Here is a 25,699-nt window from a genome sequence, read left to right as displayed (position 1 = left end):
TTTTTTGTCTTGTTCCTGCGTCCCCCTTTTCTTGTGTGTTGACCGCCATGTTTTGTTTTTCGGGACCGTCTCTTATAACGATTGAACGGAACCTTTTTAACTCTTGAATTTGTTAATTATTACTTTCTTCTAACATAATATTCTTGATAGTTTTAATGTCGATTCAATTTATATTTTTTAGATGAGAACATTTTTCAAACTCTAAACCAACAAGTAAAACTATTTTTTGACAAATCCTCGTAGCGTTCTGCTTGTTAAACTGCTTAAAAATGGTTCTTCCATCACGTGTTATGACATAAAACCTCCCGATTTTACTTTTTGACATTTGAACGTCATAATAATAGTAACACAATGGAATAAAAACTATCTCCTGGAACAGATTTCCATTAATTTTCTATTTGAATACTCAAGCGTAAATAGCGACAGGAAGGACTGAGTGAAATATTCCAAAACACATTCTAATTTGCTGCTCGGTAATTGAACACCATGTCTCATTTTGTTTAACGTATGAATTCAATTTTCTTTAAGTGGCTCTGAATGCCGAGAAATGCAAAAAAGATTCCGGGCGGTTCATTTGGCTCTAAATAGCGTTTGAAAATCATTTAATTATTGCGGCTTTCATTTGCGATTTCCCGCTCGGCGCCGACCCTGATTGGCTTCTTTATTAATTCTTTCCTATAATAATATTTCTTTCCCTATAATAAGAAAAGAATCAGGATTTAGGTGACGACCCGTCCTGCTTGTTATTTTCCCTGTTGACATCAGAAGGTATGAAATCCTGCGAGGAGATTAATAAGAGAAGCTTTTTTTAAAAATGTTTCACTTGCAAATCGTTTGTGTTTTTAATTAGCAGAGGCGTGAGAAGGAAAAGTCAAGGAACGTTTCCTGAGGTCTGAATACAGACGAAGATTTCTTCATCGCATCAAAACCATTGACTAGAAAAGAAGACCGAAATCCCATGTCTTATTAAAAAAACATATTTTACTTTTATTTATTTCATTTCATTGCAATATAATTCACTCAAGGTGATCGTTTTTAAAACGTTCAGGGTTGGGATTATTTTCAGAGTAATCTGTTCCTTTTTAGAGTTATAGTCAAAAATGTTTGTTCATTTTAATGTAGCAACTAGTTCAGTTGTCTTCGGCTTCGTCCAAAAAGACACTTAAAACTATTCAAATACCTTCATACTGCTGGACTGTAAAAACCTTCTTGTATTGAAGCCTCTACAAGAGGAATTTTTCAGAGAAAACCTAAATAATTCTCCATATTTTAAGTTTGTTTGTAATGGAAGCTCCCAGTATCTTAGTTTATATTTATTCAAACACATTGACAATGTGCAAGATTTACACTGACTTATTGAATATTTATTGGTAACAATTCCTCATGTCCTGTTTGGACGATTGTAACAGTTTATTTTGGTGTCTTAATAAAAAGGATCTGTCTTGCCTGCCGTTGATACAAAACTCTGCAGCCAGAATTCTGAGCTGCTCTAGTAGAAGAACTCACATTTCCCCGATCATTAAAACAGCTGTCGCTGACAGTTTCTTTCAGGATCAATTTAACATTGTGGTTCTTACTTTCAGATCTATTCATGGTCAGACCTTCCATCAGTGATCTGATCCAGCCTTACACCCCAGCTCGGGCTCTGAGGTCTGTGGATCAGAATCTACTGATGGTTCCTGAACATGCTTCTGGACCAGAGGAGAGAAATCCTTCCAGACTGTTGCTCCTAAGCTTTGGAACGATCTTCCTCTGTGTATGATGATCTACTGACTCCTTCAAGAAACATCTTAAGACACTTTTATTTGTGCTTTTACCTGATTTTCTTGGACTCTTGAGTTTGTCTTTTGTGTCTTGGTATATATTTTAACTTTGTATTGTTTTTGATTGTTAAAGCGCTTTGTGACCCTGGTCTAGAAAGATCTTTACAAATAACTATTACTTACTGACTTACATGTCGAGGCTTCAATACAAGAGGGACGTTACAGACGAGCAGTATATGGAGGTATTTGGATGTTGTAGATGTAAGTGTCTTTTTGGATGAAGATTAAGACGAAGACAACTGAGCTTCAGTCTACATTAAAATAAACAAACATTTTTGTCTATAACTCTAAAAAGGAACAGATTACTCCAACAATAATCCCAACCCTAAATTGACACCTTAGAATGGGGAACACATGTTAATTTATCATAAACTACTTATTCATATTTGTATTAACAGCAAATTAACTACTTATTAACAGTGTTCGTTGTGACTTTATTCTACCACTAATAGCTGATATGAGAGAACAAGACCTCAATTACTGAATATTAACAGAAAATTGAGAAGTTATTAAAGATTCATTTTAAACTTCTCCCTTTTTTACCAAAGTACCTTGAGAGAAACAAAAACATACTAATATTAATATTAATTTATTCCTCAAAAATCCAATATATGTAGATTAGTGTTTTCCCCCCAGTATGACAAGACTGTTGAGTTTTAAACATTTTTGACATTATAACTGATAATTAACTATGAATAACTATGAAAATATTCTCAATTTCAAATAGTTATTTTGGAGTAACTAGGACGATATTAATACTAGTCTATTTTTTCTTTTTTTTCTTCTTAAAAAATAGACAGTATTGTTAATAATGAATAACTTTACTCTCATTGTACTTGAACCTAATAAAGGATTTATGTAGAGAAGTTAGTTTTAAACAAAGTTTATCTTTAATAACTTCTTTATTTCCTGTTAATAAACAGTAATTAATGTGTAGTTCATAGTGAACTCTGCATATGTATTAATGGAAGCCAGAGACAACACAAGGGATTCCACAATCACATTTGTTTTCAGGCCTTTGGGTCACCTTGACCCAGAGGCAACACAAGGGATACCACAAACACATTTATTTTTAGTGTCTCAGTTAGTATCTTTAAGCATTTCACAATTTACGATTAATTTAAACTAACTTCTCTCTTTTTACCAAAGTACCTTGAGAGAAACAAAAACATACTAATATTAATATTAATTTATTCCTCAAAAATCAAATATATGTAGATTAGTTTTTTCCCCCCAGTATGACAAGACTGTTGAGTTTTAAACATATTTGACATTATAACTGATAATTAACTATGAATAAATATTAAAATATTCTCAATTTCAAATAGTTATTTTTGAATAACTAGGACGATATTAATACTGTCTATTTTTTCTTAAAAAAATAGACAGTATTCGTAATAGTAAATATATTTACTCTCATTGTACTTGAACCTAATAAAGGATTTATGTAGAGAAGTTAGTTTTAAACAAAGTTTATCTTAGATTAGTTTATCTTAACTTCTTTATTTCCTGTTAATAAACAGTAATTAATGTGTAGTTCAGATCGAACTCTGCATATGTATTCATGGAAGCCAGGGAGGTCGTTCACCTTGATCCGGAGGCAACACAAGGGATTCCACAAACACGTTTGTTTTCAGGCCTTTGGGTCACCTTGACCCAGAGGCAACACAAGGGATACCACAAACACATTTATTTTTAGTATCTCAGTTAGAATCTTTAAGCATTTCACAATTTACGATTAATATAATCCTACAAATAAGATCAATATTGTTTCCATGGAAACATTGCTAGTGATGCCAAACTTTTTTCAATTGATTAATCGACAGAAATTTCCTTCACTATCGTTAAAAATCCAGTAGAAAGGGTCGACTTTAAGGTTCTGTCAGTGAGTGTTTCAGAAAGTATTTCATATTTAACTCGACTCTGGTTAGTAACCGTCAGTGAAATTCTATTTCAGTGCAAAAAAAAAAGAAAAGAATTAACCTTGTGACAGCTTCGCTCCCTTTGGTCTCTTTTGCAGATGTCACCATCACTCGCGGTGCCCTCCGCCCGACTGATCTAATTCGGTGGCGGCGCAGAACAATCCGAGGCAAAACCCGACAGGTTCAGACGAGAGAATCTTCTCAAAAAAAAAAACGAGGAGTCGCTGAACGCTTCATGTCGTCATCAAAGCGGCTTTTTTTTTTTTTTTTTACTTCGTGAGCTGAAAACACGGTGAGAAAAAAAACAACCTTTCCTCGCAATTGTTGCCGTCGAACAAAAGAAAGAAAATCCAGCTAAATAAAGAACCTCTAACAAGATTTACGTCGGACTGATTCGGCGGAGGATCGTAAACCCCGCCGTTAATCCGAGATTAAACTATAGTAAATCGTTCTTTCCTCTCGCGTGATTTGTGTATAAACTGGAGGGTTTACAACACGCCCGAATTAAGAAGTAGCTCCAGTGAGCTCCGACTCCCACACCAGTCACGTCTCGCAGAAGAAGACGATGTGTTTGCAGACCGGAGTCAGAGGTTTGTTGTTCAAGGCTTCTTCCTCCCGAGGACTTCTGCCCGGAAGACTATTATTTTTTTATCTGCTCAGTTCAGGAGGCGCATTAGGACTCGGAGGAGAGTCGGTGGAGGTACAAGCGCAGCTATAATGGAACTATAAAGCCATGACTAATGCCCACTGGCTGCAAAAACTTTCAAAGCCCCCCCCGTACCCCCCCTGGTCTTCGTTTGAATCTGGTCAACCCACAGATTTCAGCCAGAGACGGGAGGACGAGGAAGAGTGGATGTTCTGGTTTTCGCTAATGCTCTGACGTTGACGATCGAATTAAACTGCGTTCAATCTGAACATTAATCTCAACCTCCATGGGACTCGTTGTATAAACAAAGTGGATTTGATTACAGCTGGCTGGAGGAGGATTTATCTATTATTAAGTCATAATGGATTCTGCTCTCGTAACCTCTCGTTCGCCCAGAATTAAACCAGATTCAATCTGAAGGCAAGTTTTGCTGATGGAAGTAAATCAATGGCACATTTTTCAAATGTTACAGTTTTATTTAAATGTGTTTTAGCATTAAATTAGTTTTTGGAGTAATTTCGTCAATGAAAGGTTGAATTAGGTCTTATTTATTAAATTGAATAACAATTTTTTTGAATATTATTAAAAAATGAAAAAAATATTTTTACACATAGAACTTATTACTCTAATTCAAATAATTATGAAATTAGTGTTTTTAATTTAATTATTTTTTATTAAATATTTTTTAATTTGTAGCCTTTTAAATTCAATATAAAAAAAAACTTGTATACAATATGAACTGTATACAAGATCCACAAGACAATCACCACAAGAGTTACTGAGCTACTGGATCAGCCAATCACGCGGCGTACAGACGATCACATGATGACGTAGAAGCACTGGTGCGACAATTTATCATTTCGCCTTTTTGCTAATATTGCTATTTTTACAGTTTTGTGTGAATTTAAAAGTTAGAGCTTTGATTTGATTGGTCTGATTAGATGGAACTATTACACCAAGATTTTTTTCTATTTTTTATTTATTTAATTTAAAAGGCTAAAAACCTTAAAAAAAACAAAAAAAAACAACAACTTAAAAAATATATTTCTTAATCCTTCAAAATAAAAAATCAAACTCTGTGTAAAACAGATTATTATTCCTTTTTAAAAATTAAAAATGAATGAAAAAAACAACAAATGAAACCTTTAAAATGATTACATTCAATTATATTATTATAAAAAAATAAACAAATAGTTAAATACTTTTAAAAAAACAACAATATTTCAATTACATTTTTTCAGTTTCTACATGTGATGGCATTCAATATTCTAATGGCTCTCATTTACCTAAATATTTGCTTAACTGTGCGACTGTGACAAAATCTTTTTTTAGTTTAATTCTGTATAACGTTAGATTCTAAGCCTTAAAGAAGATGGAGTTTTATTTTTATTTTTTTCAGGTAAAACAAACTGGTTCTTGCTCTTATGTGGTGACATTCTAATGGAAAAAAAAAAGAAAAAATAAGGGAAGAGAGGCTGCTTGAGAAGTCAAATAAAAGCAAAACGTTTTTTGTATAACGTTGATGGATTTGTTCCAAACTTTGTTCTTTTTCATTACTTCTTCAATGTCAAATGTAGAAAATAGTGTTTTTAATATCGTTTTTACAGCAAAAAGTGAAAAAATAATAACCTTGTCAACATGTTTTTTATTCATTCTTTCACTGATGTTCCGACCGAGGTCCACACGTCCGTCACTTCTGGGCCAGAGGGACCGTTAAGCTTTACTTGTTGTGACACCGACTCGGGTCGGCCTTGGACTCAAGGGCTGTGGAGACACTTGATCAAGATGATGGTCGACTAATTAAACAGGTCCACTGGACTGTTGGGACCTCAATGGAATTATTACCTTCTGTGTTCTCCCGAGGGTTTTACCTTTGGAACGTTCCCTCCTGCAGTACCACACGACTCTTCAACTTATAGACGTCAGATAATAGATGGATGTCTACCTCTTACCCTATGAAGCTGGGATTTGGCCAAAATGGCTCCTTGTAGAAGTAAAAAGATATTTGACATAAATTGAGGAGAACCAAGACCTATAAATCATAGATTTTTCTTGCTAGTATATTTAAAACTCAATCATAAATCCACTATTGTACTTCTGTAACAACTAAGAAATTCAATAGTACCAAAGATCAGCCCAATATATTGATAATGGATGCACTGAAAAAGACACATGGTGGGAAAAAATCCACTAATTTTACCTTTGTTCGTGGAATTTTAAAGCCACTCTGTATTTATTTTTTGTGGGTTAGGGTTCGAGTCTCGACAATCAGAGCAAGCTCTTCATTATCCAGGATGTGGATTGGCCTAGAAACATTGCATCGATGAGCTACTTTTCTCAACGTTTTTCTCCAGTTTGCACCGACCCAGAATGCCCGTCTGAACTTGTTTTTGTCTGAACAGGTGTTTTGTAAATGGTTCACATTTACAAAATACTTTTGTCAACAGCGTTCTTCGGGAAGTTGAAGTCCATAAGTAACTAGATGGTCATTAAAATGTAAGAGAATCTGGAAGATCATTTTAAATTCGATTATTTAAGGTTCTAGAACTGAAAGGTTTGTCACCGCACGTCATCAATCCTGGAGGTCTCCACCTCTAACGGACTTGTTGTATAAACAAAGTTAGGCTGTGATTACAGCTGACTGGAGGAGGAGTGAAGCCATTATTACATTATAATGGACTCTCGTAACCTCTTGTTCGCCCAGATTTCAGGCGGGGGAGAACTTTATAAAGTAATAAGTTCAAAACATGGTCATGATGAGAGACTTACTGCGTCTTGGAGAGAAAGACTTTAACATTTGAAACATGTGAGTGAGTCAGGAGAGTTGGGTTTTCACATAAATTGCTTTAAAAGGCTTAAAAAACAACAAAAAGGCCACCACTTTAAGAGGTTTCTGTACAATTAAATGAGGTATCTTGGAATATACTCTTACAATGAATGTCATAAACATCAGAAATTCCAACCTAGTACCCCAGATAGCTAATAACATTGTTTCAATGTTGATCATTAATCAGATTTGTTCATTTTCATTGAGTTTGTGTGTCAATATAATACAATGTATATGTAGATAAAACAATGTTGATTCAATGTCAATGTTACCTAACAACTTTGTCTTTGTTGTTTTTCTTTGATCTATGTTCTTTGTCTTTATCTTTAGACTTAGATTGTGTAATTGTAAGTAAGTAAGTAAGTAATATTTATTTATATAGCGCTTTTCGAGACCAGGGTCACAAAGCGCTTAGACAATCAAAACAATACTCAAAAAAGTACATACTTTAAAGATCAAGATAATACTGAGAACAACACAGGAGTTCGAGAAATTCAAGGAAAAGCCTGAACAAATAGAAACGTCTTAAGGTGTTTCTAAAAAAAGTCAGTAGACTCCATCAAGCGCAAATTGTGTTCTTTCACTTTATTTCTCTTGTTCTTATTTTATTTTGATTTATTTTTTATTTTTTATAAAAAAATGCTGTATGTATTGGCTATTGGAAAAAAACAATTTCCCGAAGGAGACCTCCTGAGGGATCAATAAAGTTTTACCTTAACCTTAACCTTAACAATGTATTTTTTGCTATCTGGGACTCCATATCTATATTAAAAATAGTGAGAAAAAATATATATATATTCTTCTACTTACCCAGGCCACGGCCATGATGCCCAGAGCAAACAGACTCGGTCCCAGCAGGTTCCACAGACCGTGACGGTCCAGTTGCAGAGCCATGGACAGAGACATGGCCCCCAGCAGATACAGAACCTGGACGAACAAGACGAACGACGTTAATAATCACAGCAGCGTAAACGTGTCAGGACAGGAAAATTCAGGACAGAAAAAAAAACAACAGGATTTATGAATTAATTCTCTTTTTCATTTGCTCCTTCCCTCAAACCCAGAAGTGGAGCTAGAGTTCGTGACCTTTTATATCTGGAAAAAAAATGAGCAGAAACTAAAACTTCACAGAGTTCGTCATCTCTGACTTCGAGGCTCGGTCGAGCAATTACGTCTCAGAATCATTAAACTGGAGAGCTTTCTGCGGCGGAATCCGGGCGAGTTCCAAAAAAAAAACAAAAAAAAATACGCTCTGTGAACCCGCTAATCCATTATTGTATGTAAATGGGAATCATCCGGCGGTATTAGAAGCCACTTCAAGAGGTGAGGATTTCACAGGCGGAAGCAAATTAGCGTTAATCAGTTGAGCGGCAGGAGGAGAATGGAAGCCGGTGTACCTGGCGTCGCTTTGATGAGAACGAGCGCCGAACGTCCTGGTTGTGTTTACTTGAAGTCGCGGCGCGACGCCGGACCTGATGAGCCCATTAATTGTATTTTCCCAAATAATTATGAGCAGAAGTGACTCAAAAATTGTGCGATTCTGAAATTGTGTTGGTGCTCGAAACCTCATGTGACACTGGAAACTAGGATTTAACAAATAATCTAAGAAATGAAGAAACCATAATAACAAACAAAATTAACAAAAAGAGCAACTCTTCTTCGCCTAATATATATTCTGGCTGCGAGTTCTATAACCACTGTCACTGTCAAATGAGATATCAATGATGTTTCAAATGCTAAAAATGCTAAAGATAAATCAAGTATTGGGGAAATAATGAATCAATGTCAAATCTGTTGTCCTACATCTTTTTTTTATTAGTTAATACACGTTTCAAACTCAGAGGGGTGTGAGAAAATATCGCTACTATATTCAACAGCAATGTATTCATTTAAAAAAAACTAATTAATTAATTAATTTGGCTTTCAAAGCATATTTTATTTCCATTATAGTTCTTTAATGGTTTACATTTCAATAAAGATTGTGTAAAATAAAACCTTTCCATTTTCATATTCATAGTAATTCGCCGTTTTATTATTTTTGTGTTGCAATTAATGTGTCTTCCGCAGCTAAAGGAACAATGACATCCCGGCAATGACTGAGGACGAGAGGATACAGCGGACTCCAGCAGCTTTTAAAGCGGATCTTTGGACATAATTTTGTTTGAAAACAAAGGAAAGCAGTTTCGACTTCGTCAAGAGTCATGCCGTCTGTAAATTATGGGTATGACTGAGGACAAGAGGATACAGTGAGTCCAGCAGCTATTAAAGATGATGTTTGGATGTAATTTTGTTTCAAAACAAATTAAAGCAGTTACGACTTCGTCAACAGTCATGTGGTCTGTAAATTCTGCAACACCAGAGTCAAGTACTCGACAATACTACACATATATACTTGTTAGTACAGTATCACAATATATCGTATACAGATACTTGCAACTCTACAAACTAACGTAATTCAACGGACCCACCGGACATTAAAGTAGATTAATATCCTTGTTATCATGGTGACCTAAGAAGTCTGCAGAGTTAAAGAAAAGATAAGTAAAATAGCTTAACAATGTCAGCGACTATACAGAGACTCACAATGAGAGTAAAACTGATGTTGAAGGTGAACAAAGATGGAGATAATGTTCAATATATCTAGAAGAAAAGCTCAAAAAGAGACTTCCTGTTAAACAATACTTTTTATTTTGACCTTAAACGCTAAGATATTCTGGCGATCCTGATATTATTACATGCAATTCAGCAGCTACAAAACAAGCTACTACTGTATTATTAGCGCAGCTTTTAATTCCGTCTTTTTACTGCAATAATAGAATCTCAGACTCTTTATTTCTCATGGTCAAGGGTTGTTGTTGTTTCGCTCACCAGTCATTTTTCTTTGACACAATGAAAAAAAACACCAGCATTAGCATCAGCAGAAGTCTCTTTGTAACACTGGCCCGGAGAAAAGAAGAAGCAGCACCAATTATTTTTCCACCTAAAATAGTAACCACGGCGATGGGAAAAAGCGTGATCTAAATCTAACTCGTCCTGTTGGGGGTCACTCTTGGACACGAAGGGGGGAAACAAGGATCAAGATGAGAAAGAGCAGCCGCACTCCCACCATCACCGTTTCTGTCGAAGGGGTTCTGATCCGGCTCTGGTTTTCTGGGAGGAAATTTTGGGATGTTCAAGCAGAACCGGGTGAACGCGCCCGCAGGAGAACAAGACTAATTGGAAGCGAGGCGAGCGAGGAGGAGCAGCGTGGCGCCGCCCGAGGACCGAGCGGCACCGGCAATCCGTCACCCGGCACCAGTGGGTCCTACATGTATGTATACACGCCATGCACGTGGGCGTGAGTGTGTGACCACTCGCGAGGAAAGGTACCGGGGCCGTAATGAATCTTCATCCGTCACCGTGTTGACAGACGAGGCTGTAGGAGTTATTGCTGGCGTCCTATTTTTATCTGCGGGATGTGTTTTTCACGCGGGGAGCAGCAGAAGGTGTCAACTCCTGCAAAGGCCACGATAAATAAAACACCTAAAGCTGAATTCAAATATGACCCGGACCTCGATTTATGAATTAATCCTCAGACAAAAAAAGGAGAGTTTTCCCACAGCGAGCTTCGGAAGAAAAAGGAACCTTTTCGCAGGTCAAGTAGGACTATCATGACCTTGTCATCTGGCTTTTTACTTTATTTCAGGAAAATGGTTTTAGCTTATTTTATTTAAATGTAACCATGCAATATAACATTTTCGGAAAAATATGGAACTTCTGAATCTTTAACGCCATAAATGAAGCATAAATCAAGTGATAGTTCGCCCAAAATACAATTTTCATACAATTTCACCCTCATGTCAACCCAGGGTTGGGATTATTTTCAGACTAATCTTTTCCTCTCTAGAGTTATAGACAAAAATGTTTGTTCATTTTAATGTAGCGACTGGAGCTCAGTTGCCTCTGTCTTAATCTTCGTTCAAAGAGACACTTAGTTTACCCAAACTTCAAATTTTGCTAATACTAAAACTTATACTATCACTTTAACTTCCTTTATCAAGTAAACATGTTTTTTTCTTCATCAAATAAACATGTTTAAAAACATCCAAACACCTCCATACTGTTGTTTGTAACGTCCCTCTTGTGTTGACGCCTCGACATGAGGAGTTGTTGAGAAAAAACGTTAAATAATTCTGTATGTTTTAAGCTTGTTTGTAGCGAAAGCTCCTTAGACAATCCTCCGCAACTAAAGGAATAATGAAATCTCACCGATGGCTGAGGACGAGAGGATACAGTGACTCCAGCAGCTTTTTAAAGCTGATGTTTGGACATACTTTTGTTTGAAAACAAATGAAAACAGTTGAGAATTCATCATGAGTCATGTGGTCTGTAAATACTACAATACCAGAGTCAAGTACTCGACAATACTACAAGTATATACTTGTTACTACAGTATCACAATACTTGCCGATACAAACTAAGTATATCCTTTTTTTCTGTATTGTTTTGATTGTTTAAGCGCTTTGTGACCCTGGTCTAGAAAAGCGCTATATAAATAAATATTACTTACTTACTTACTTACTTATTCAACGGACCCACCGGATATTATAGTAGATTAATAACAGCAGTATGGAGATATTTAGATGTTTTTAAGTGTATTTTTGGTAGAAAATGAAGACAATTGATTATTTTTTTGCCTATAAAAAAGGGACGGATTACTTTCACTTTATCATCAAATAAACACTTCAACCAAGAGACAAATCTTGACCCAAATGCTTTAAAAAAGCACGTGAGAATTTAATAGAACAAAGGGGGAAAGTGACAGGAGACAGATTCTGTGCGACTATCAGACAATCAGAATCAAATCCAACCAATATATGGGATAAATCCACCCGCCGACCATCATATCCAGAGCTCGCTCTGCAATAATCATGTGTGATACCTGCCACTGATCTGGTTTATCCAGGTCTCTGGTCTCTTCTCAATTTACGACACGGACAATTACACAGGAAATGTGGATTTCAAGCTTGTGTTAGGTTTCCCGAAAACTGTTTAGCCTCAGAAACTCTTAGAACGCAGCGGGGGTCTCATTTTAATTTGGTTACATTTATATGTAATTATTCAGATCCGTGTAGGACACAGTGTACCAGCAGAAGTATAATGATGTTGATACTTTTCTTACAGAACTTTCATTGTCCTTCTTGCATTTCACTTGATCTTAGAGAAAAATGCACGATCCTGGGCAATACTTTGTTGTTCCTGATCTAAGTGCTGATGTATACATGAGTAAAAAAAAACACAATGTCAACATGAGTTTGTGTATATGCTCTATTTTAACTCACGGTCTGGAACATGTATAAAGTATGAAGGTATTTTGAGTGCATGTATATACATGGGTTTAAGTTGAAGGTGTGTCCGGATAAATTTATTTTGGGGGAATGTAAATATGAGGAAAAAATGAAAGTTCTCACAGTTAGATAATCTAGGTGGAAAGTTAAAATGGTCAAAAGTTAAAGACTTCAGGTGGATTTGTTTTCTTTTTTTTGGTGGTGTTTATAAAATGAAGTTAGATAACAAATATATAGGTTGTTTTGTCCAAATGAATGCATTATTTCCTCAATAGAAACGTATTGAACTCACTTTAACTTTGCAACGTGAGAGACTATTGTGCAGTGGATCCTCCGTGCGGACAGGTGGCGCTGTGACCCATCGGATCCTTTTTGGATCAGACGGCTGTTGGTAAGGTTTAACCTTGTTGTCTTAAGAGTCGACGTACGCCAACGGCATAATCATCTTGGAGGGGTAAGAATAGCTAAAAAGACTGGATTCGTTGATTGGTTAATTCAAAGGGAGGGTCGATGATCTTCAAAACGTTGTGAGCAAGCTGCATTTCAAATTGAATTTTTAAACTCTCTGGGTGTAAAATGGACCCTGAAAACTATTTGTTTGGTTATTACCGTCCTATTTATTTTAATTATTTGTTTCACAAGTGACTAACACACCCATTCCATGTGTGACGATAAGTACAAGATAGATAGTACTTTATTTATCCTTAAATTTCCTTTGGTAAATGAGTATTTGAATCACTGCACAGCAGTCGAACAGAAGAGCATTCAGATAATCGACGGATATCAAGATGTGAAAGGGATTTTTTTTTTAGTTCCAGGAACAAGAGCCACAATTTCACCTTGAACTAAGTGCTGTCGCTACTGTTCAAAGATGAACAATGTCTGTTCAAATATGTACCGAGATGTTTTCACTGTGTTGGATATGAAATATTCAATTGTCTGCTTAAATCCATTTTGGGGGAAGTTTGTCAAAAGTGTTATCACTTTTCCTTTTACAATTCCACTTGGATGCAATCCCAGCTACACGGGGTGAAAGGTCATCCCGTGTAGCTGGGATTGCCGTTTATACTGCTCGTCTGTAACATCACTCTTGTATTGAAGCCTCGACATTAGAAATTGTTTGGAAAAACCCCAACTATATTTAAGATAATTTGGAGGAAACAGGACTTGTTTATTTATTTTTTACAAACAATTCCTCTTGTCGAGGCTTCAATACAAGATGGATGTTACAGACGAGCAGTATGGAGGTATTTGGATGATTTTAAGTGTCTTTTTGGATGAGTAGGATGAAAAAAAATGCTGTAACAACTGTCATATGGACATACATCTTTGCCTATAACTGTAAAAAGGAACAAATTACTCTAAAAATAATCCCAACCCTTAGTTTAGGATGAGTAGAAAATGAGTCAAATTTGAATTCTAGGTGAATTACCAGTTTAAGTCAATGTGACAAGATTTCAAGTTTGTCGAGCCAATTATTAAATGTAAGTTTGACCTACAACATCAAAAATAGCAAAGTACAAAACACAAAACTTATCAGAGAAAGTGGAGTTGAACCCAGAGACAACACAAGGGATACCTCAAACACATTTGTTTTTCGGACCACCTTGAGCCAGAGATCTTGTGTAAAAGTATTTCATTGGCATTTGTATTTGTTATCACTTTCCTTTTACAATGCCACTTGGGGGTTAATCCCAGCTAAACGGGGTGAAAGGTAGGGACGGACCAGGAAACCAATGTATGGAACATCCACGACCGGTAAGGACCGTGTGGTCTACACCATTGATCAAGGTTTCGCGAGTGAAACATCGAAGATATGGATTTAAAAAGACGTAAAAAAGGTACAAAAAAAACTTGGCAAACTCCTCATGCAGTCACGAGCGACCGAGCATCGTGGCACTTTTAATCCACATATCCATTTCATCATCACTAATGCTTACACAGAACCACCAGGAAAAAAACAACTTCTTCTCGCTAACTTTTATAGGCTCGATACACCTGAAGGTGAGCAAGTGAACAGGAAAAAAAAAACAATGGACCTAACAGGCCGTAAAAAAAAAAAAATGATGAATGGCCGGATCCATACGGAGGGAAACGATTTTACATCCGTGCGAACAAACACAATCAAATGAAAATGTATCACCGGTAACGATCCTTGCGATGATTTAGAATCCAAAAAACACTCGTCGCGCTTTACTGCCTCTGGGTCGCTGGCCGAAGAAGCCAAAGGCACCAAAAAAAAACAACAACAACCGGTTTATATAAAAAAAAAAGCGACAATTCCATAAAGTGATTCATACGATTCTGTCACTTCGACCTTCGCTGCAGATTAACGCTCGCCTTGAAGCTCTCGCTTCACACGGACAGACCTTGGGAAGATATTCTACCATCGTAGACTTTAAGACCTTTAAAGGAAGAAAAATATATTATATACTTCCTCACAGAGGTCGTTCAGCCGCGTCCGCCTGGTAGCGTAAAAAAAAAAAAAAATCCCAAACACACAGTGGGTCTCGGTGGTACACAAACACATCGCTATTCCTGACATGTGCGATTTGATTAGTGAGTGTGTACTGCAGTGCTCAGCGAAAATGAAAACTCTAGAGGACAGCAGATGTTAGTACATTCTCGCCCCCTTCCTTCCTCCTCCTTCCTCCTCCATGTCTCACTTATGGACACAAATACAAACGCACACTCGGGCGCACACACCTCTCGGGGGAGCGCTCCATCTTTGTGTGCAGCCAGGCAGTGACCCGGGGAGAAGGCGCACCTGTTAGTGTTTGTGCCGTTATCCACCACAACATGTCAACAACCTCCCGAGAACCTAGCCGCACGCACCACTGATGCTAACACACTGACCGATCAATTTAAGAGGCTCTTCTTCTTCCTCTTCTTCTTCTTCCTATCCTTTTTAATCCCTCCCTTACCGGGGGCTTCATCGCGATTTATTGGCTCGTGACAAAAGGCTCTCGGGCGCAGACGGAGCGAAACGCTTTCGGGAGCAAAGACTTGTGAGATTGTGAAATTAAATCATCGCAGCTTAATTAGCAGAAGCAACAGTTGGACTGGAGACTGAAGTGCAGAATCACAACTCGTTTCGTGAGGAGAAACAAACTGATTTTCAGTGAAGTTTTAATGATCGTCAAGTTTTTTTTTAGTCTAAAAAGATACTTGAAAACATCCAAATACCTCCGTACTGCTCGTCTGTGACTTCTCTCCTGCGTCAGGAATTGTTTGGACAACTTAAAATAAATAAAACAAGTCTATATTTTAAGCTTATTTGTAGCTGAAGCTAAAAGACTATCTTCAGGTTAATGTCGCACAAGCTCTACTACTAAGTGTCTAATCGCTACACTTTTAGCTTCTGCTACAAACAAATACAGACTTTTTATTTATTCCTTTTATTTTATTTTTTGGCCTCATTTCGAGACTATTAGAATACAAGAGAGACGTTAAAGACTTGCTGTATGGAGGTATTTGGATGTTTTAAAAAAACAAACATGTTTACTTGATGAAGCAGGTTAAAGTGATATTTTACCCAAACTTCAATTTATACTAATGTTCTACTAAACCTTGTGCAACTAAGGGTTTGGGCTTATAATCTGTCTCTTTTTTGGAGTTATAGGCAAAAAATGTACGTCCATATGACGGCCGCAACTAAAGCTCTCTTTTCTTTGTCCAAAAAGACACTTAAAAACATCCAAATACTTCCGTACTGCTCGTCTGAAACGTCCATCTTGTATTGAAGCCTCGACATTAGAAATTGTTCGGAAAACACCCCCAACTATATTTAAGATAATTTGTAGCAGAAGCCAATAGGCTAACATGCTACACAGACAGAAAACAGGACTTGTTTATTTATTTTCTTAACAAACAATTCCTCTTGTCGAGGCTTCAATAAAAGATGGACGTTACAGACGAGCAGTATGGAGGGATTTGGATGTTTTTAAGAGTCTTTTTGGACGAGCAGGATGAAAAAAAAGGCATAAGCAACTGTCATGTGAACATACACCTTTTGCCTTTTACTCTAAAAAGGAACAAATTACTCTAAAAATAATCCCAACCCTTAGTTGAGGATGAGTAGAAAATAAGTGAAATTTGAATTTTAGGTGAACTATCAGTTTAAGGTAATGTGACAAGATTTAAATTTTGTCAAGACAATTATTCAATGTAAGTTTGACCTACAACATCGAGAATAGCAAAGTACAAAACCCAAAACTTATCAGAGCAAGTGGAGTTGAACCCAGAGGCAACACAAGGGATACCTCAAACACATTCGTTTTCGGGCCACCTTGAGCCAGAGATCTTGTGTAAAAGTATTTCATTGGCATTTGTATTCCAACTCCCATTCGCCCTTGCAATCCAGGACCATCTGACCATCAAGTTTTCTCTTCGCAATTTGACCAAGGTTTTGACCCTTACAAGCATCAGACCCGAGTCATCTCACCTACTGCTTCTGTGGTGATGCATATACGCTTGTCCTTGAAGGTACTTTGTTCAAGCAAAATCGTCATCTACGCCAAACAATTCATGTGCTAAAACAAAAACCCTTCAACATTTCTTTCCAGTCCTTCGCTTCTTGACAGAGTTTCACGAGACACAGATGATAATTGCCATCAATAGTTAAATCTGGTTAATCCAACTGCACTCCTGGGACTTGAATGATAACTTATTTAAGGAGACGTTCTCCAGACTCTGAGAGAGCTATAGGAACATTCCTCGCTTTTCCCTGACTCCTGCTATTGTAGCTCAGCCGTCGCCCACTTTAAGTGCTCTTCAAATAAGAACCAGGGTTATTTATTAGGACCGCCGGTATCGCGTCGACTCCCGCTGAAGGTCAAACTTTCAACGGAATGATTTGGACTGACGCGACCACGCCGGTGTAAACAGTGGCGTTGATTGTTGTGTATGGTTTGCTGCGCGGCGTAAGCATTTGTTTGACAACGTCTCACCGGGTCGGGCGTGTATTGATAGAGAAACACAAACAAGCCGCGACACTTTACAAATGGAACGCAGATTAAATACGACCATCGATTTCTTTCGAGCAACCTTTATCTTCTCCTCCGTCTCATCCCCCTGCTTTTTGTGACTCGAAAACAAACAAAAAAAACAAAACAAACGCACCTGTTTGATGATGGACTTCAGCCGGGCCATGGCGATCACGGTGACCCAGACGGACATGAGGGAGCCCAGGAAGTCGCAGAACTGCAGGACGTCGTACTCCATGATGCAGAAGACGACGATGCCCGGCTGATCGCAGGCGTGGTAAAACTGTCGGGCGAGAACAATAACAATTAAATAAAAATAAAGCCGACGAGCCGCCGGTTAAACATTAGAGGCGGCGATAAAAAGGACGCCCCGGTGGAGACGAATCCTCAAACCAAAAGGGAAGTAGTTGCTATTTGTTATGTTGCCTCGGAGAAAACTAAACGTCTAGCGTCGTGGCCCCGGTAGGATCAAGTCTATAAACTCGTTTCAATTTGAAACTCCCGACATTTTCCACTTGTTAATTCCAACGACTCTTCTTCTATAAATATGTGAAGACAAGTTTAACCTTACAGGCTCAATTAAGTTGCTTTTTCTAATCTAATATTTTCTCACAGCAGCTGCAGTCGCTTAATATTTGATTTTTTGGAGTGTTTTAATAACTCGCCGGCTCTAAGTGTGTCACCGTCTTGCATCAGCGCCGGCGTTTCCTCGGGGCCTCACCATTATCCAACACCAAACTCAATTCCAAAGAAAAAAGGAATTCCTGGGGTGCGATTCTCCAGGTGTCCATTTTTTTCCTTTTGTATCACTTCTCTTTCAAGATTGTGTTCCGTCTTCCTGCTCGAGACCTGTGTGATGGATGATCGAGTCGGACTTTTTTCCCGCCGAAAAACTTGCCGAGTTAATTAACCGCGGCTGAGCTTCTCACGGACGTGGACACCGGGAGGTGCTCGTCATGTTAGCCACGTTCATAATTGGAAATCTTGCTCGGAAAATATGCGTCGGCGGAGACGTCTGGATCGAAGAGACGAGTGAGTGTTTTGTGGCCTCGGAAAACCTCCGAATCCATCCATCTATCCATCCATCTATGGTGTGCTACACAAAGCTTTTGACCACAGGTGAGAGAATAGTCCAAACTTTCACCTCAACCTTTTTTTCACATTATGCAAAACGAGACACGCCAAATATATTCTAACCTTCAGAAGATAAAGGGTAAACAGATGGAAATTATGCCGCCGAGTCGGTTGGAATTGTGCCAGTGGCATGACAGGGTTGCGATGCCGACATGATTGTATTATCGCATAATCACATTGGCATGATTTAACCTTTGAACCTGGAACTACACAAAAAGTCGTGAGACAACAACCTGTAGTTTGAATAAAGGGGAAACTAAAGTGTTGATTAAAGTGCGTCTTAAATAGATGTGTGTTTGTACAAAACTCTCTTTCATTTAAATATTTACATTAGAAAGTTATCTTAAGCCACGCCCACTGAAAACACTGTGTTTTTCTGGAGATGAAATCTTGTTGACCATAACCCCCGCCCACTCTGCTGTGATTGGTCAAACTACGAGTTTGTCAACATACTTCATCCATCCCAGAAGTCTCCACCCCCAAGGGACTCGTTGTATAAACAAAGCGGGAATGATTACAGCTGGCTGGAGGAGGAGTGAAGCCATTATTACGTCATAATGGACTCCGCTCTCGTAACCTCTCGTTCGCCCAGATTTCAGACAAACTTTATAGAGTAATAAGTTGAAAACATGGTCATGATGAGAGACTTACTGCATCTTGGAGAGAAAGATTTTAACATTTGAAACACGAGTGTAAGTCGGGAGAGTTGAAGTTTGAAATGAGTTTCCCTCTTTAAAATGTTCAAAATGCTCATCTTGTAGAATCGGTTGAAACCGCATCGGCGGCACCGACCGTTTGGAAGTTACTAAACTTTAAATGCATTAAACAAAGCAAAAACTCAATTTTGAGCAATATTTTTTAAGCCTGTTAAAAAGTTTCCCAAACTTAATCAATGTCAACTAAATATTCTCTTAGATGAAAGTCTTGATATTTGAAGTTTTTATTACAAAGTTCTAGAAGTCAAAATATATATATATATATATTAAAAAAAAGCCCTAGAGGAATGATCGTTTCTCTTTCAACCTCTGTGATAATACCGCAGCGGGTCCGACGGCGTCCATCTTTTTTTTTCCCCCCCGACCACCGCTGTGTGTCCGCATGAGACTCACCGTGGAGAAGAACATGGTGAAGATGTAGACCGACGCCTCCAGCAGGTAGTGGCTCCGCACGGCGATGACCACGGGCGGGACGAACATCAGGTTGCTGAGGCAGAGCAGCAGCGTGGAGAGGAGCTGGAAACTGTAGGAGTACGCCTCGGAGTTGTCGGTGCAACCCCAGCCGTCCCAGCCTAACAGCGGGAGAGCGGAGGATGAAAATTCTTCTGTCTCCCTTGATCTCCTTCAACTTTCAAAGAAAACTGTCCTTAAAGAAACTTCTCTTTTAAATGTTGGATTGGTTTTTTCTTCCCTGTTGCTCCGACGCATCTGAAGGACGCGACAATGAGTCGTCGCTTGTTCTTGTAAACATGTTTGGAATGTATATTTGTTAAGTGGTTTATCAGGCTTCTTAAGTGAAACCCTGCCGCTTTGAAAAAAGTGTTTTTCGCTTCCTGAGACGCGTGAGGATCAGCCGCTCCTCTGAATGAGTGGGAATTAATGAAATAATTGCAGCGATGGGCGTGCGAGGCCAAGGGCAAGCGTTGAATAAAGAAGTGTGCGCGGCGGAGATGAAGTTTGAATTTCAGTGAATTAAAAGCAGCTCTGATAAATCACCATCAAAGCAGGGTTTTGAAAAAAAAAGAAAAAGAAATCCCGACGAAGACATGCTGCGCTCAGTTTTATAAGCTCGTCTTTTTCCTGCACGGCTGCTCGTAATTACCATGTTTTTTGTCCTGTTAATACTGGTTAGGATTCAGTCAACATGACTCAGGAACTAACGGTTGGTGGATGGATGAATGGATGGATGGACTAATGGGAGGATAATAGATGGATGAACCAACAGATGGACGGATAAATGAATGGATGGATGGATGGACAGGCATATGGATCGATGGAGAGATGAATGTACCGATAGATGGAAGTATAGGTTGATGGATAAAAGAAAAAATGAGAAGATGGACGGATGGATAGATGGATAGATGGATAGATGGATGGATGAATGGATGAATGGATGAATGGATGAATTGATGGATGGACGGACGGACGGACGGATGGATGGATGGACAGATAAATGGATGGACAGACAGACAGATGGATGGATGGATGGATGGATGGATGGATGGATGGACGGATGGACGGACGGACGGACGGACGGATGGATGGATGGATGGATGGATGGATGGATGGATGGATGGATGGATGGATGGATGGATGGATGGATGGATGGATGGATGGATGGATGGATGGATGGATGGATGGATGGATGGATGGATGGATGGATGGATGGATGGATGGATGGATGGATGGATGGATGGATGGATGGATGGATGGATGGATGGATGGATGGATGGATGGATGGATGGATGGATAAATGGATGGACAGTCAGACAGATGAATGGATGGATGGATGGATGGATGGATGGATGGATGGATGGATGGATGGATGGATGGATGGATGGATGGATGGATGGATGGATGGATGGATGGATGGATGGATGGATGGATGGATGGATGGATGGATGGATGGATGGATGGATGGATGGATGGATGGATGGATGGATGCATGGATGGATGGATGGATGGATGGATGGATGGATGGATGGATGGATGGATGGATGGATGGATGGATGGATGGATGGATGGACGGATGGACGGACAGACGTATGGAAGGATAGATAAATGGATGGACAGATAGACAGATGGACCAATGAATGGATGGATGGACGGACGGATTTATGGATGGATGCACTAACAGACTTGTGGATGGATGGATTGATGGATAGATGTAAAAATGGATGAATGGATAGATAAATGGATAGACTGACGTACAGATGGTTGGATGGATATGTGGATGGATAATAGAATAAATAAACAGAGGAATGGATGGATAGATGGAAGAATGGATGAACAAATGTACAGATGGATGGATGGATGGATGGATAGATAAATGGATGGACAGACAGACAGATGGATAGATGAATGGATTGATTGATGAACAGAAAGATTTATGGATGGATGGACAAGGGATGGGTGGATGGATAGATGAATGGATGGATGAACAGACATATGGATGGAGGGATGGGTTAATGGATGAATGGACGGACAATGGATGGATGGCTATCTGGGTAAACGGATGGATGAAGTCATGAACAGACGAACAGATGTGTTTTGTCCTGCAAAAACCTGTTAGGATTCAGTTGTTTTGACAGTTTTTCCACATATTCTCTTATCAACTTTCTTTCCTGATTAAAACAAACTATTAGCGCTGACTTCATCCCAGCTTGAGTCTTATCTTGTTGCTTAAATGAAGCAGTTTTGCAGTGAAAAATGGCTTTTTATAAAAATTATTAATTATCACCGAAGTAATTAACGATTACTCATTAACGTCAGTGTTGGTTGCCCAGTTCGAAATGAGTTTTTCACTTTTTTATATGACGCCATTGCCTTCTGGAACTGCTTGAGTTTGTAAAAAAAAACTGGAGGAGATGAAGAAAGATGCACGGAGCCAGTAATAATGTGATGCACTGAAAAAAACATCCACAAATCATGAAGGTAGTATTTGCATTCACGCAATTTTCTACCTGCTTTGCATTCACAGGCGGCGTAAAGGTAGTTGTTGGTGCGCAGGAGCTTGCACTGGCCATAAGTCCCGCAGTCGTTGATGCACGGCGTGAGATAAGCGCGCATGTACACCTCTGCTGTCACGTTGGTGCACGATTGGAATCTGGAAAAAAAAAAAAAAGAAAAAAAGTATCAGACAGGCAGAATACAGATGGAGTTACGGAACATCACGGTGATGAATCTCTGCTAAATCTAATCCCATTTGGCTCAGCTGTGCAATCTTCGCACGCGATATTAAGGTGTTTTCGGAGAGACTCTGATAAACCAGCGGGGAGGACCGGGAGCGTTTCAGTTCCTGCTGATGATCTGAAGAAGAATGACTCCTGCATGTCCACGACTTCAATGTATTTTTAACTAGAATCACACCTTGTATAACATGAACAGTGTATGCTGAGATGTTTACCTTCTTGGTGGAAGGATAATTGGATGTAAGGATAGATGGATGTAAGGATAGATGGATGAATCGATGGATAAATGGATTGAAGGATAGATGGATGAATGGATGGATAAATGGATTGAAGGATAGATGGATGAATGGATGGATAAATGGATTGAAGGACAGATGGATGAATGGATGGATAAATGGATTGAAGGATAGATCGATGAATGGATGGATAAATGGAGAGAAGGATAGATGGATGAAGGGATGGATAAATGGATTGAAGGATAGATGGATGAATGGATGGATAAATGGATTGAAGGATTGATGGATGAATAGATGGATAAATTGAGGGAGGGATAGATAGATGAATGGATGGATAAATGGATTGAAAGATAGATGGATGAATGGATGGATAAATGGAGGGAAGGATAGATAGATAGATGAATGGATGGGTAAATGATTGAAGGATAGATGGATAGATACATGGATGGAATGACAGATAGATTAATGGATGGATAAATTGATGGAAGGATAGATGGATGAATGGAGGGAAGGGTGGATAGATGAATGGATGATGGATAAATGAATTGAAGGATAGATGAATGGATGGAAGGATAAATGGAGGGAAGGATAGATGGATGAATGGATGGATAAATGGAGGGAAGGATAGATAGATGAATGGATGGTTGGATAAATGGATCAAATGATAGATAGATGGATGGAAGGATAAATGGATTGTTGGATAGACAGATGAATGGATGGATGAATGAATGAATGGGTGGAGGGACGAACAGATGGATGGGCATATGGATGGATGAATGGATGGACAGACAGATGGACATATAGATAACGGGTGGACGACGAATGGGCGTGGCGTATTGATCGATGGTCGGTTGGATGGATGGACGGAGAGACGGACAAATAGATGGTTTGATGAGTGGATGGACAAACATACTCTGAGAGAATTGATGGGCAAACAGACGCATGGATGGAGAGTTCGACCGATGGATGGCTGGTTGAATTAATGGATGGACGTACAAATGGATGGAAAGATGACAGAATAAAGGATGAACGGACGAACAGATGGATGGATGGATGTAGAAATGGATGGTTAGATGAAGGGATGAAAAAAGGATGGACAGATGGATGCATGGATGGATGGACGGACGGACGGAGAGAGGGATGAATGGATGGATGGAGGAATAGACGGACAGACGGACAGACGGACAGACGGACAGACGGACAGACGGACAGACGGACAGACGGACTGATGGCCACTTCCTGCGACACTTCCAGGTTCTCTGCACCTTTTGGTTCAAGGCAAAATAACAAGGTCCAGCAGAGCAAACACAACATCTTGTTTCCAGAAGAAGGTAAAACCCTATGAATGTCTACAATAAGCCAAGAGCAAATGGCAGCTCGAGGATCAGGACCCTCAATGTATCAAAATGAATGTCCCATCGATTCCATGGACTATTCAACTTGACTCAGAGCCTTTATAAGACCGAATACAAAAACCACTGCATTAAACCACCGAGATTGAAAGATTTCAGAAGATTTTCAAAGTTCAGAGATCCTTCAGGACCAGCCAAAAGTCCTGATTCAAGGCAAGACAGCTATAGTTTAACTTTGATCGGTAGTCTTTGTGTACAGCTGTTGGTTTCCAAGAACAAATCTATTTGAGGGGGGGTCTAAAGTTAGTGGAGAGTTTGAAATGGTGGCTTCATGTTGTGGAGGCACTTTCAGCCAGTCTTCTATTGAACACTCACTCCTACAACTACAAACAGTGAACCTTGAGGTTCGGAACCAGAGGTGGGACGAGGACCAGTGGAGCAGAAATACTGCCTGGAGGACCCGGAGGAATAAGTGAACAGGTGTCTGGAGGCGGTTCCGCCGAAGTATTGTGTAAACCTGGGCTATGGAGGAACAGATGGTGTCGCCTGAAGTACAACAGACTTTGCAGCTCAAGGGTTCAATTCCCAGAGTTGGGGGACAAGTGACGGAGCACCAGGATGATGAGGGGGGTCAGGTGACTCAACCAAGGGTCAGTGGAGTCGATCCCAGTCGGATCCGTGGCCACCTCGAGGTCTCGTCAGTTAGAAGGACCGGAAGACAGAATGAGGCGCAAGCTCTGCCCTCCCGGACCACATATTCATGTTGCCTCTAATTAATTTCCCAAAGCATTTTTTTTTTTTTTTTAGAGAGGTCTAAAGTTCACCACTTGACGTGCTAAAGGGCAGCCTGACAGATTTGTAATCTTGACATTCAACCCCGGCAAATATTTGAGCGCGGCATCAGGACTCGCTCCTTCATTCATCGTCGTCGTCGTCGGCCGAGGACGGCGGTGACAGGAGCGTGGATGTGCAGCTCCCCATTATTATTCATCTAAATATATCCGCGCTGCAGCAGGATTGTTAGAACTCGGCCGTGGGATTTTACCGGGTCACGGGCTGTTAATGTGCCAGAGTGAAGGTGGAGTTTCTGAGATGAGGGAACATTTCACCGTCAGAGTCGAGACTAGAATCATTGTGGACATTATCTTAACTTTACAGCCGACTGGTTCTTTCTAAAAAAAAAAAAAATCAAATTTAAACCTTTTTAACAAGTATAAAAACTACTTTAATCACCTTGTCAAAGTAAAATTGCAAAAGCTAAATGCCTTTTTTTTTCTTAGCCTTTTGATTATTTCATAAAATATATAGAAAAGAAAAAGTGATTCAAGTAGATTTTTAACAAAATGTATACAAATTCTAAATAATAGTTAATGAAATGAAAGTGTATTGGCTCATTTACATAATGTAAATGATGTCATTTTACTTGTTGACATTCAGATTTCTATATTGTAGCTTTTTTAAATTCCTTTTTGTGACATTTCTAGTCTTAGACCCCCACGCGACAGTCACATAGTCACAATGTGGCTATGTGACTGTCGCG

General features: G+C 39.0%; 1 protein-coding gene across 1 annotated transcript in view; it reads right to left on the bottom strand.

The window, feature by feature from the left end:
- Positions 1-25,699, bottom strand: part of tmem8b (transmembrane protein 8B) — an 82,134-nt gene that overhangs the window by 5,864 nt on the left and 50,571 nt on the right. Inside the window, exons 9-12 of the mRNA XM_087788598.1 lie at positions 22,344-22,486; positions 19,774-19,952; positions 17,667-17,813; positions 8,029-8,145 (exon numbers count right to left, since the gene is read on the bottom strand). Coding sequence (XP_087644724.1) covers positions 8,029-8,145; positions 17,667-17,813; positions 19,774-19,952; positions 22,344-22,486 — 586 coding nt within the window. The remainder of the gene's footprint in view (positions 1-8,028; positions 8,146-17,666; positions 17,814-19,773; positions 19,953-22,343; positions 22,487-25,699) is intronic.

Source organism: Callionymus lyra, chromosome 1 (assembly GCF_982586985.1).
Source record: "Callionymus lyra chromosome 1, fCalLyr1.hap1.1, whole genome shotgun sequence".
NCBI lineage: Eukaryota > Metazoa > Chordata > Actinopteri > Syngnathiformes > Callionymidae > Callionymus > Callionymus lyra.
This window is presented reverse-complemented; position numbering and strand designations above follow the sequence as displayed.